The sequence below is a fragment of the Hippopotamus amphibius genome, chromosome X, assembly GCF_030028045.1.
Source record: "Hippopotamus amphibius kiboko isolate mHipAmp2 chromosome X, mHipAmp2.hap2, whole genome shotgun sequence".
Lineage (NCBI taxonomy): Eukaryota > Metazoa > Chordata > Mammalia > Artiodactyla > Hippopotamidae > Hippopotamus > Hippopotamus amphibius.
The window spans coordinates 20,605,172-20,618,885 of NC_080203.1; the positions used below are offsets into that span (position 1 = coordinate 20,605,172).

The 13,714-nt window shown below is 37.1% G+C and overlaps 1 protein-coding gene across 11 annotated transcripts in view; it reads left to right on the forward strand.

Annotated features, from left to right (window-relative positions):
* Positions 1–13,714, forward strand: part of MBNL3 (muscleblind like splicing regulator 3) — a 243,423-nt gene that overhangs the window by 106,147 nt on the left and 123,562 nt on the right. For 9 of the 11 annotated variants that reach the window (XM_057717463.1, XM_057717465.1, XM_057717464.1 and 6 more), the window contains 2 exons: positions 272–345; positions 2,117–9,762. The exons of 1 other annotated variant lie outside the window; for it this stretch is intronic. In XM_057717463.1, coding sequence (XP_057573446.1) covers positions 272–328 — 57 coding nt within the window. In that variant the 3' untranslated portion in view covers positions 329–345; positions 2,117–9,762. Of the gene's footprint in view, positions 1–271; positions 346–2,116; positions 9,763–13,714 lie in introns of those variants that run through there. One more of the 11 variants, XM_057717468.1, reaches the window with a different exon arrangement.

Sequence of the window (13,714 nt, forward strand, 5' to 3'; positions counted from 1 at the left end):
AAAGTGGTAACCATGCTTAAAGACTGGAAGTTCCACTGCTGTTTCAATTACAAGTATGATAACCATATAGGACACAGAGCATTAATTCATTGGGGAAACAAACCACATTCTAACCTGTGCTTTGCAAAATTGACTATTAGTGGATATGGTTAATAAGTCTAAATTTTTCTGTGAAATTATGGTTATTGATTACCATGTCCAAGCAGTGAACAAAATAAATGGAATTCTCTCAAGAAACTATTTTAATCTAAAATCTTTTTTACTACTATAGATACCCCCATTATCAATAGATGAACTGAATAGCAGCATGTTTGTTTCACAGATGTAGAAGTTACCAGTAGAACAGTAAGTTTCTTTAAGTATTAATATAATATTTGTAGGTTATATCTTTTATCTTGCACAGTTGCATTTGCTAAAGACTTTGGTAAATATTTTCATTAACAGATATTGCATATAATTTAGAGCTTGATTTAAGCATTCTAAATTTTCCAAATTGAAATGTGGAGAGCAAATATGCGATTTTTTTAATATGAAAGTGACAGCTGGTATTGTATTTTCCCAGTGAGCTTACAAATTCCCAAATGGTTTCCCATTATTAAAGGGGTATGATTGCCTAGCCAAAGACACAGATCGTTTTTGAATTTTAATCTTTTAACATTTTTCTAGCTTTGTTTTTTTAAATTGAAATAAAACAAAGTAATTTTGTTACAATTTGATTAAGATGATTATCTTAAAGACAGTAAGCAATATACTTCTCCTAAGGCATTGTAGAAAAGAGTGCTTTCACATTCTGCCACTTTGTGTTGCTTCCCATGTAAGTCTAGCAGAATTGCTCCAGCTCTTTTCAATTTTGAGTGACATAATTTAGTAATTTACTCATTATTTTCATTCAAATCATGGCACTTTTTTTGTTGGTAATTTTTGTTGTTGTTTTCGGATTTTCTCCCCTTTACCTTTGATTTCCTCTGCCTGGTCCAGAGCCTGTAATAGCCACACACTGAATTTGAGCAGTTGTTCACTTGGAACGTGTGACTTGTGAAGTCACTTAAGACTCTGAGGCATCTTAATTAGTTAATTAATTATAGGGAGTTAATTAAACAAATACACTGATTCTAAATTGCATCTGTTAGTCATTGAAGGCTTGAAGTTCTCACAACTGGAGTGTTTCACTTGGTTGAAGGAGGCCACAGTTTCGTTCTCTTGGTGGACTAATTCCCCAGAACCTGCCTAGCATTTCTTTCCTGCTGAGGACACACAGGCCCAGAACACTACAGTTCTGGACAGAGCATATGGATAACTGTACATTAGATGAACTGGTCCCTTCGATCATAAGGAATGTTTTAAAAAAGCATTTTTGAGTACATGGAATAACTGAAGTAGCTGTATATTGTAATAGTTTTCAGGGGTATCATTTGGATAGTGGCAACTTGGGAATGGCACCAAATATGAGAATAATAGGCTTTGTAAACACTTGCCTGATTCTCATGGGCTGCTTCCCATCAAGGTAAACAAAAGTGGTCAAATATGTTCTGTTTCCAACAGAACATGTTTGGGAATAGTGATTCCTTTTTGCTTGATTCCATTAGAAAATTTAGAGGTATTTGGCACACCATAATCATTGCAATATGTAACAGATGTTGAAAATTTCTCCGGAGTGCAGAAATATAATTTTGTAAAACCAGATTTCACACTTCGGCTATTCCTGCATGGTTCCAAAACATTCTGATAAAAAGTTTAAAGTTTGTTTAATATTTGCGTATTTCAAAATGGAATCAAATATGTTTTCTCAATATGTGCTTGTTGGAGGAAGTGGAGGGGTGGATAGTCATCAAAAAGTTTTGGCATTGTGTAGATAATGCCTTAAACAATTGAGTGCATCTCTGTTAACTTAGGGCAACTGTCCACATTGGCACTCAGAACCATGGACTATCATGGTGTGTGACTCCTTGATGAACGTTTCCAACAACTCAATTTTCACAGATGTACACTATGAAATTCAGAGTGGGGAATATCTTGGCATAAGGTTCACACACAGAACTGGAACAAGAACCAAGTATCCTGACTCCTACTTCAATAACCCTCCCATATTTCTCACTCTTTTTTTTTTCCATTTCAGTTGAAATTCTGAACAACAGAGTTACAGAGTATCAGAATCTCTCCGTGAGAACCTCCATATGGCCTTTCTATATGTATTCACGTATGTCCTCTTCTACCAACACAGTAAGCGTGGTGCAGTCAATATACTAAACAAAACCAACATACCAACCAACAAATTCAAATAAAAAATGAAGCATTAAATAATCAGTGGAGATGTTAAACAAATACACAACTAACAACTACCACCTATCTATCTTATTTGAATTATTAGGTAGAATGCCATAACATTTTGTAATTTCTCACATTATTGTTTGTGATTTTCCAGTAACCATTATGCTGAGTGAATCTCTACAGTGGACTGTTAGCTTATTGTGCATTCTTGGTGGAGAAATGTTCAGTCTGTTTTGAAGTGTTACCTTACAGTTTTGTTTACACAGTAGTCTATTGGGTTGATTCAGAATGTAACAAATATATCCAATACCATTTTCTTCATTATTGTATTGTATTGTGTTGTGTTGTGTTAGGTTTTACATACTATAGTGTTTTGCTGTAATTTGTAGTGTTTGATTTTAACTAAAATGTTATTAATGGGAAACAAACATGTGCTTGAAAAACATAGCAGGTTAATGTTGATATGCTCTCTCTCTCTGAATATTTCTGTAGGTTTCTTGAGGCAGACATTTAAAAGGCCTCACTTTTGAGTGTGTCCAAAACCTGTTCATAAACATGGATGTATATAATTTGTACCTGTCGATCTGACCTTGCATAGTACAATCACATTACTGGATTTTTTGTGAGAGAGAAATAATTACCTGAAAATAACAGGGAACTTCTTAAAACATTAACCTGAATTTCACTCCTTAAGTAGCTTGAAAAACTACAATTTACCTTTAAATGAATCTCACAGCATTTATACTAAAAATTATGTAAAGTGCCCATTACATTTTTTTGTGCCTCAAGGATCCTGTTTTCTAGGTTGTCTAAAACTGAGCCATTTGTAATCTTCAGCTGAAAAATTGGTTCTTGGAAGCTTAAAGGCATTCTAATTACAGGTTATAAATTAAGCAGAGAGAGGGGGGCGTGGAGATAGTTTTTACATATTGGAGGAAAGTGTGTAAAAACCGTTGCAATGTAACCTTTGATACAAGTGCCATTTTCCGAATGCAAATGGCTTGTGCTCTTTAGACTATTCTTTGAATAATGAGTAAGATGCAATCTGGAAAAGTCAGTCAGGGTGAAGGAGAATTGGTTCTAAGTGAGGCTTTCCTCCCCAAAATGGACAATCTTTTCTGTTGATCACAGTTGGAGTCTGAGTATAGATTTGGAGAAACAGCGGGGCTGGGGAGGGAAGGAGGGAGCCATTTGAAATTACTCTTTGATTTATTCTAGGAAGGATGTCCACAGTTGTCTTTAGCTTCAGTTCAGCTGAGTTTCCAGTTTTGTTAAATGTTTCAGTGAAAGAACAAGCGCCTGTGATATAATATTTTAAGTGTTGCCTTTCCCAAACTTTATTAACAACAGAATCTCTCGTATCATAACCAAGCCTCTTTTTTGTTTGTTTGGATTTGTTTTCATGTTTTGAAAATTATAATAGAGAGGAATAAAGAGGTTTGTAACACCCTTTGGATGAGACAGAGTGGCTACACTCCACAGAGCTGACCTGAATTCACATTACTAATACTTTTGAAATAATTGTATAACCAAGTAAAATAGTAATTGATTCCTGTAGTATGTCACATACCTCCTGTACCTTTCTCAGTTATTAAAGTTGCTATTGTTAATCAGTGGTTGAACCACGTGATACTTTGCATTGATTTAGATAGATTTAATATTTCCTACTAAATATGTGTTCTCTCCCTGAAAAGTATAAAATCATCAGATTTGATGTATATACCAAGTTTATTTTTCTCCTTCATGAAAATGACAAGAAAGGGAAAATCTGCTTTAGGATACCTGAAGCCAGCTAGTAGTGTTTGAATCACAGAACAATGGAGCTGGCAAAACCTTTTCACAGCCAGGGCATGTGACTTGCCCAGGGCTGCCTAGCTACTTGGCAGCAGCTGGACCCAGAAATATCTCCTGACTCCTGGTTGTTCCTTCATTTCACATTGTTTGTGCTTCAGAACATTTGAGACTGCATCCCAAAGCAGATCGTTTTGGCTCAGAATACAAAAGAGCAAAATTAGCTCGTCAGTAGCTGATATCCTGTTGATCAGTCCAAATCATGATCATGATAAATAATTATCAGTCCAAATCATGATCATCAGTGATTTCTGAATGATCTTGCTTGTACTGAGCCATTGTCATCTGCAAACAGTATTGTCTGGAGTTAGAGAACAAAAGGTGTCTTGACTTTTACCTCTTGGTCCTTTGAACCACTTAGTTTCTGTTTCCCAAAATCTTCACATTGCTAGAGAAGAGAGTAGAATATGCCTTTGTGAAATTACTTGTGTTTGGAACTGAGTTTTGTAAAACCTGTGCTGGTGCCTCTCCAGAAGGGCAGATTTGATCACATGAATCAGGAGGGATGCACCTGAGCTACTCTAGATGTTTTCCTTAAAAGAGACAGAGACATTTTCAGTGTGAAATGAACTTTTTTGTCATTTCACATTTTGATACAACATAGTCTCATTTAACTTTTTAAACTTCTGACAAAGATGTACATGGACAATAAACGTAGAGTACAACTGTTTGCATGTTGCCTTAAGCACTGGAAGACATGAATATTGACATATTTTTTCGTAAGAAGTTCAGTGAGAGATATTCAGGGTAGTGGTATTTTTGGTGCCACAATTTTTGATATTGTTGGCATTTTAAAAGTTGCTTTGTGAGTGAATTTAAAGAAAAATCTCAAAGCACTGTTTTCATCGGATGTGAAAGAATTTTGACAAAAATGCAATTTAAGATAGCGCTCTTTAACTAGTTGTGCAATGACTTATTCAAATGGCCTTTATTCAAGAAAAGAAGTCATTAGACTATAATTTTCTTGTGAAAAAGACAAGTCACAAAACTAATCAGTGACTCTAAACAAGCATTTACTGGATTATTGTATATATAAAATTCTAATCACTTGTGATTCTTAGTTAACATTTTATAAGCTTTGTCATTTGCAAGGGCCTCTATTTTTATTTATCCCAAATTATTGTTTTTGTCCATTTCTCTCAGCCTTTTGCAAAAATAAGCAAGCATGCTGAAACTTGGATAAAACAGGTCATGTATACAGAGAAAATCTAAAGGTTTTCTCTTAAGAGGGTTTTAGTTGTCAAAAAAATTTTAAAGCACTATGAGACCATAAGTATATTTTAAAGAGGGGTTAAGAATAAATTTAAACTAAATGGATTCATAAAATCGCTTTTTAAATGCAGTATTTGCTTTTGCAATTGGAGCATGATTCCCTCAAGTAGCTGTTGTGTTTCATTTCACTTGTCTAGATTAGTCTTTAATTTGTAGTTAATCGTGATGTGAAAAGCCATCCTCTCCCTACTCCATCAGTCTTCTCCATCCATTTCTGAACACGCTAAAGCACTTTGATCTTGCCGTAGGTGTTGTCCTACACCACTAGGCTGTGTTCACTAGTGGGCAGCCTCAGCTCACCAGCTCTCCAGTTGGGGCAAAGCAAGTACCTCTCCCTACCATCAGCATAAACCAAATAAAATTAATCTGTACAACATGAATCTCTTTTCCATGGCATGACCAGTAAGCACAGTGATGTCTGTGCTTGGACATCATTGGCATTAAAGGACAACATTGTCCACTAAATTGTTGACTAAGGACAACATTGGCATTAAATTTTATTAAATAATATGTAGGGAAGACCCGTGTGCTACTTAGAAGGTTATTTGGTCCTTCCCCCACTCCTTTGGAGAGTACATGAGGATGCTCTTAGGTAAAATGCAGCCACAGGTTTTCAAGTTATTTCAGTCTGTAGGGTAGGCTGTGATGCACGGAATGAATAGAAACTGGAATCTTCTTTCTTTGAATCTCTTCTACACATGTTGAAATAGAAATAGGGAAATATCATTGAGGGAAATATGATTTCCCAATTCTGTTGAATAGATTTTGGAAGATAGTGGCCTCATCTTTAACTTTACCAGTGCCTGTCAAAGGCAATAGAATAAACACTATGTGAAAGAGTATGACAGCTTTTTTTGGGCAAGTTTAGTTGATAGCCTAATCAAAGTGTAAATACAATTACAAATAGAGGTTCTGATCACCATCTCACTAACTGGTGCCACGTTTTCATTTTTCTTGTTAGTTTTTAAGGTTTTTACTTTCTTGCTTTTTCATATCATTAAGTAACTAATGGATTTAATTTTGAAGGAGAGTTAGAGAAAGTTTAAGATTTTACTACATGTATTCAACCCACCTAGATAAGGGTCCTCAGCAAACATTGAAGCACGACAAGGTATAGAGTATAGTTCGTAACTATTCCTTATAGTTCACAGTTTAAGAACAAACAACTTTATATACAAATAATAATTTTTAACTAATTATATTTAGTTGTTGCTTTAGCAACAAACCTACAACATGGCTACCTTTAGACATTTTTTGTGTGTGAAAATTTTACTTGTAAACTCTGTGTGGTTTTTGACAGTGTGAGCATGTAGAAGATACAGCTCAAAGCTCAGAAATAGATATGGTTGATTTTTCTTTTTAATCCCAAATTCCCATGTGAAAACTGAATTTGTGTCCTTGTGTGACTTTTTTGAGCAAAAAGTTTACAACACGTGGATTCTAGAATCAGGCTTTAGAGCTGATAGAATTTGTTGTGTGGATAGGGTTATTCCACAGTATTTAGACTCCAAAACACAATCACATTTATAATATGTCCTGATCTCTTTTCATAACCTTATTCAGAATTATTCTATTCAAGTGGCATAGCTGTAGCTACAAAAATTCTCTTATACAAATCTATCCAAATGAGGGTGAAAGAATGACAAAAGCACAGGTTAAATTAGTTCACATTTGTGAAGCCATCCATACAGATACTGTGGAATGACCCTATAACAGTGTTGAAGAGACATATGCTGCAGTTAACTGATGGTCTCAGTTAGGGTGCGAACGTGTGAGACACACCTTTTTTGCACTTATGTACATAGTCCATGAAAGCAATCCTTGGAGCTTTTTTTTTTAAATATAAGAAGTCTGTGATAATAGTGGAAAAGTTAGTAAGAGAGTTATTTCTAAGGCTTTGAGAAGAAGGGTTTTTTTTTGCTACAAGACTTAACAAAAACATGATGTTGCTTTGCTGTTGTGGAGGCTTTCTAGTTTACTAGGGCTCACCATAACACAAGACTAGTTACAGGTAACAGGTCAACTCCAGCAAATGGCACTAAACAAAAGTTAAGGTACTTCAGCTTTTAGCAAGATCGCTAGCAAAGATCATTTGTTTTTAAATTCATCCTCACTGTAAACACACACACACACACACACACACACACACACACTCAGGCAAGTTTCTGGCTGAGGTCTTCTTTTTTCAATGGTTGCAAGCAGTGAAATACCTTGTAAATTGCAAGATGGATATTCCCATTCGGATCTAGTTAGATTTCATCTTTCACAGAAAATGATCAATTGAGATATATCAGTTACATCAATTAATATGTATTTAAGTGACCAACTGTTAACGTTCGACACTATTTTCCCTTCAAGATCCAAAAGCCAAAACCAAATTGGCAACTATTGAAAGATGTAATTTAACAGTTAAGTATGGCCAGCACGGAACATTTCATTCTCTTCAACGAAGGAAAAAATGCTCCTGGCACAGTTTTATTAAATGGCTTTATTTACTTTATGCCTGTTCAGTGGAAGCTGTTTGCTGACTTACCTTTACCAGATTAGCCAGTGCTTCACTGTGCCCACTTCAGCCTCCTAATCTTTTAACTAAACAGAACTAGCCAAAGTCTTACATACATCAGAGCTGTAAAAGAATGTTTCAATCAGATCATCTCTGCCAATTTCAACTCCCACATCACCTACAGATCGCCATTTATCTTTTTGTTGCCTCCAGGCAATGAGGCCTGGAAAAGGTCGAGGTTAGAAAGGTTTAAGGATAGATCACCACGAGGGCTTTGAGTCCTTCCCATCTTGAGACCTGTTGTCCTTACCCTGGAGAAGGAGCCCTTCTTGGGATTGAAGGTGTTGGTATTAGTATTGCTGCCCATTTCGATAGTTCTCACTCACAGAGACAGGAAAATAAGCCAAAGCCAGAAAGCGATCCAAGCCTTACAATTGTCCAATAGCTCAGCTCAGGGCCAGTTGGTTAGAAATTCCTTTTTTCCCCCCTTCAGCCCATAATCACTTAGAGTCAGCCATACAGCTAACAGCCTGACCACCTGACCAGCACTTCCATTGATATAAAATGTAAGCATTCATTCCTTCTATAGTTAGGAACTCCAACTTTAACCTTATCACCAACATATTTCTACAACTTAACCCACATTCTTGTGTTGACATTTCTTTGTGAGACTATAAGGCACACGAATATACTTTCATAAGGTCAATAGAAATACAGTAAGATTTTAAGTCAGCGAGAATCAACTATAAAATGGTAAGAATGAACCTAGAAGCATCACAAAAGACAACCTATTAATTGGTGGCATGTTGTACATACCGACGGCCACTGTGTCACACTCTTTGGAGTTTAAACACGGTGCTGTCTTTTAAGTAAGTAAAATCAGAGAATAAAAGGACCTCTATTATTAAGCCCAGGGAAGGATTTAGTTTGACTAATTCATACAGCTTCCAGCCCCTCCACTTGTTCTTCCCTGGAAGAGAACCACCCATCAATACTCCAAAGCAGGGTTATTCCAGAGGAATTGTATCTTTAAATAGAACCCATCCTCAATTATAGCATACCTGAAAGGAAAACGTGTTAGTGTGAAACAAGTCACAGCTACATCATATTACTTTAATTGAAAAAAAAAAGCCACCTCTGTAACAAGACCTAAAAGTAACCCAACTTTAAGCAGTGCTCTTTTCTCCGCAAACATACAACTTAAACATTTATCTTTCATAGAACTGCATGATTCCAAAGCTTTATTTTTGTATACAGATGCTATTTGTTAATGATGGACACCAAATTATCTTGCTGCTGTGTCTTTTTTGTCTAGCAGTTGAGAGAATTATATGACCGTTACATCATTGGATTCTGGGATTTCCCTTTTCAAAATAAATTTCCTTTTATTGTTGTTACTTTAATTATTAGAAAATGAACCATTTGTTACATGCCTCCAAATTACAATAATTTAAATAAGAGTTTTAAAAAAGATGCTCCTAAATACACTCTTTTTGAAATGGCTAACTTTATGCATTCATATAACAACAATCTGGTACAATGTAGAAAACGGAAGCACATATTTTGGGCAGAAAAATGCCAATTTAAAAATACTTATCAATAAGAAAATTATTAGCTATGTGCAGCAATTATAGATTTAAATAATGATCACTATAATAAATATTAACTGTTCCCATAATATTTTGCCTCCAAAATGCAATAGCTCATTCCCTCAACTGCTATCAGTAGGGAAGATGCTTTGATTTTTTTGGTTGTTTTTTTTTTCCAAGTTATAGTGCCATACTGCTTGTTTGTGTTTAGAAATGTGCATTAGGCAATTCATTTTAGTATGCTATTTCTATGTTGTTTTTTTTTTGTTCTTTCAATAAAGTGTGTAAATTTCTTGGTTTTGTCTTTTTTTTTTTATGAATCCATATTCACGTGTTAGGAATTCACTTAAAAGCTGTCTTCTAGTATGAATCCTAATATTTAGTAATTTTAATATAAAATTTGATTTGGTTCAATGCTATATTTCATACGTAGAATAAATTTATTACCAAATACAGTATTTTGAATTATATAGCTAATGCATCCACTGTATTAGATGTAGTCTTCCTATATTGAGGTCACTAACACAAGAAAGACATATTTTAGCAAAAGAACTGAAAAATTTGAGATAATGCTTACTGGTTTCTATTGTGCTTCAGAAATTCTGAGGCATATTCTAAGATACATTATTATTTGAAGTTTGTGTTTTCCTGTTATTCATTTCTATCCTGCATCTTGAATGTAACATGTGAAACCAGTGTCATTCATTTTATTCTTTTCAAGATGGGCATCAGTGGTTTCATAACAACAGGATGAATGACTTTCCATTAAAATGTTTTACCTAAAATTGGTTTTCTCCAACAAATGGCACAGGAATGAAAGGATAATTGGTTTTGTTCTTTAAAGAAAGCAAAATGTAACTTGGTAATACTTTATTTGGTCAGATTTGTAAATACTTAAAAACACTAATCAGGAATTTCTGCACATTGCCACTGTTCAGTAGTCAGACTGATAGAAAACTGAGGTGAAGAGACTTTGGATGAGAGGTTGTGACAGAGTAAAGTATCATTCACATGTCCAGAACGGTGAAAAGGGCCAGGGAGGAGGTTGGGTCCTTGTCCAGTATCAGCTGAATCACACGGAGCTACTAGCTCCCTTGCCCCTTGTGCCCTGCTTGACTGTTTCTAAGTGTGGTTCCCACTGTGGCATTTCCTGATAAGCTGACTTTGAGCCCTTTGATGTGTTTGATATGTTTCTGTGATGCTGATAATTCCAGCACTAAAACCAGTTCAGTATATAGACATTTACAAGAGGTCTTTGGCCTCTAAAGAATTCAGCTAATGTCTCTCTCTTTGAAGCTGCTGAATGATATAGAAGGAAGACCTCAGGGCAGGCATTCTCGACCATCATCAAAATGCAGTTTCTATTGGTCAGAAGAAAGTTGACCCAGGAGCAAAACCAGATGTTAACCGAGTTTACCATGGCACTTTTCAACCTTTTCCCAACACTCTTTTAAGCCCCTCCTTTTCTCATCCCCTGTGCTGGCCTCTGGCCTTCTAGAAGCCCCATGGTAGCAACTTATCAGGCCTGCTTCTCCAGGTAGATGATGGATTTTTTCCTTCAGAACTTCCCTGGTGGGCATTTCAGGCTAGGGAGAGCAGTTCATGGCTGAGATCTGAGAGACAAATCACACTAAGGTGTTAGAGACCGGCCGTGCTTCATGTGCGGCCCCTCCTGGGAGTGTTTGTATTTAAAAAAGCATGACTCTCCTGTGGTCAGATATCAGATGGCCACATGCATAGATGAGAGAGAAATGTTTTATTGAAGTAAAAATCTGGGCACTTGAATCACAGTGTTTAACCAGCAACCAAATTCCTATGGGTGGGTGGTGGTACAGTCATTCACCACCTCAAGGCCAAAAAAGGAAGACTCCCGTAATTTTGTTATTGTCGGGAAAGTTATGAAACAATAATGAACCTAAAATACTGACTTGATCCTGAACATCCCCAAATTCCACAGACCTGAATCCACCCCCAAGGTCCACCTCTGTAGTAAAGAGCATAACAGAGTGATGGGCCTGATGAATGATCACATTTCCGGAGTAGCCTCATGCCTGTACTTGCTAATATCCAACAGATAGACACACATACTCTGACTTTTTGCTTGACTCTTTCCTGTACTAGAAGTGTCCATTCAGCCAAGCCCTCCCAGCTTTTCCTTTCGATGCCTGGACTTACAACTTCTCCCTTCAGCAGGAGGACAGTGGGAATCCAAGGAACAAAATCCAAGAGCTCCAGTGATAGGAAGGGCACCCACCCTGACAGAAGGGTAAGGTTTGTGAGAGGAACAGGAGATTTGATTCCTGTCCTTTGAAATAAATGCCCCATTCCAAAGCGGATGCAGAAATTGGTATGAGAAAGAAGTTCTGATCAGCCCAGCATTTTCGTGTTTTACATGTAAACAAAGGACAGTGCAGAGGCAGGCAGGACATCCAGGGCAAAACAGAGGCAAGAAAAATCAGAGATTTCCCTGATGAGAGAGAAGGAGGTTTCACCCCATAAGTGATTCACAGCACAGCATGCATGTCCAAGTGCAAAGAGAAAAATTGGTGAAAAATCATAGAGTAACTGGATGAATAGCAGCAAGCAGTAGCAACAGCACCTGTTAAAGCAGACAGCCTGTTTAGGTACTGGCCCTAAGAATGCAGACCTGAGGAGTCTCTGCAGTCAGTATGCTTCTAGAGACATTTTGGCTACAGAAAATGATGGTCAACCCATTGAGGATCAATGTAGTTCTCACAAAGAGGGTGGGAAAGAATAGGGTCGGGACTGAGACTTTGCCTTTAGCCTTCATGACCTGAAGAGTTGAACAGTTCTTTGTTGGGGAAATTGGCAGTTAAGAGAGAATCATATCTGTGTTAATTATATATATATATAGATACGTATTGTAAGTGGTTGTTAATGTGCCTTTGTTAACTATTTAATAAATGTACATGTAGCTCATTCACAGTGTTTTGATTCTTCTCAATTTCTGTTTACAAAGTCCCAGGTGAAAGAAATCCATTTATGGGTTGTTATACTAGGAAAGCCTGAACGCACATGAATCCAGGCAATCAATGGTCACAATTGGGGGCTTCCAGCAGGGGTTGCCAATAAATGAGGCATTTGACCTAACCGGCACACCTCAGTTTGGCTGGTGTACAGGACCTCACTGAATATAAACAGCACCAGCCAATGGTAGAGACCACTGCAATAAGCAACTCCCTTCTCCTGATGGAAATCATCAGAGGTAGTCTAGATCCTGAAGATGCTTGGGACCTCAAGAGTCATTGGGAGGAGATTGTGGGGCCAGAGGAGCACCCAAACCATTGACGAAAAACGGCCAAGGAGCATCAGACATGCAGCTACATGGCAACTATTGTCCACTAGTCTCCACATCCTGGAAAAATGTCCCTGTGGTAAAAAAAATATATATATATATATATATATATATATATATATACACACACACACACACACACACACACACACACACAAATCCAGATATTGGTAGGGGGCTTAGGGAAAAGTCAGTCCAAGAATAACTTTTGAGTAACAACACACCAAGAAAGCCCTTAACTAGTATTTTTCAATTATTATTATGTCCACGTGCAGTGCTATGACACTAGACCCTTCTCCCTTCCAACCCACCCTATACATTACTGCCAGAGTCATTTTTCTAAGGTGGAGCATTACTGCATTTCCCTGACTGAAATTCTCCCATAGCTCGCCCTCTCGTTTCATCTCTCCCCTGCCTCTGTAACCTGTATATTCCAGACAGACAAAACCCTGTTGGGGAGATTGAAAAAATGAGATCCTCCAACCCCCAAATCTTCTCCACAAAGGTAGTCGTGAAAGAAAACATTTTTATTATTGAAAAAACATTTAAGTGGAATGGGATGAGCATCAGAGGCAACCCACTAAGTGACTGCAGAGACAGAAAGGAATCTCACCCCTCTTATGTAGTCAAACAGATACAACCCACTCCATACGTGTTTTCAGGATAAACAATAACTAGTCCTCCACTAAGAGGACTTGACAGCACCTGTGGTGGTTCAGAGTTTGTCCTAACTTTCTCATCCACTGGAGAGACCACCTGCGTTGACTTTATCTGTAGGCGAAACAAACTTATATCTTTACCACAGGAGATAGTTTTGCAAATTGGGCAAAGTGCCCAGAGAAGTTAGGCTCCTAAACACCCACAGGAACTGAGAGATGGGGCTCTATCTTCCTTGATGTTTGCATTTCAAAGAGA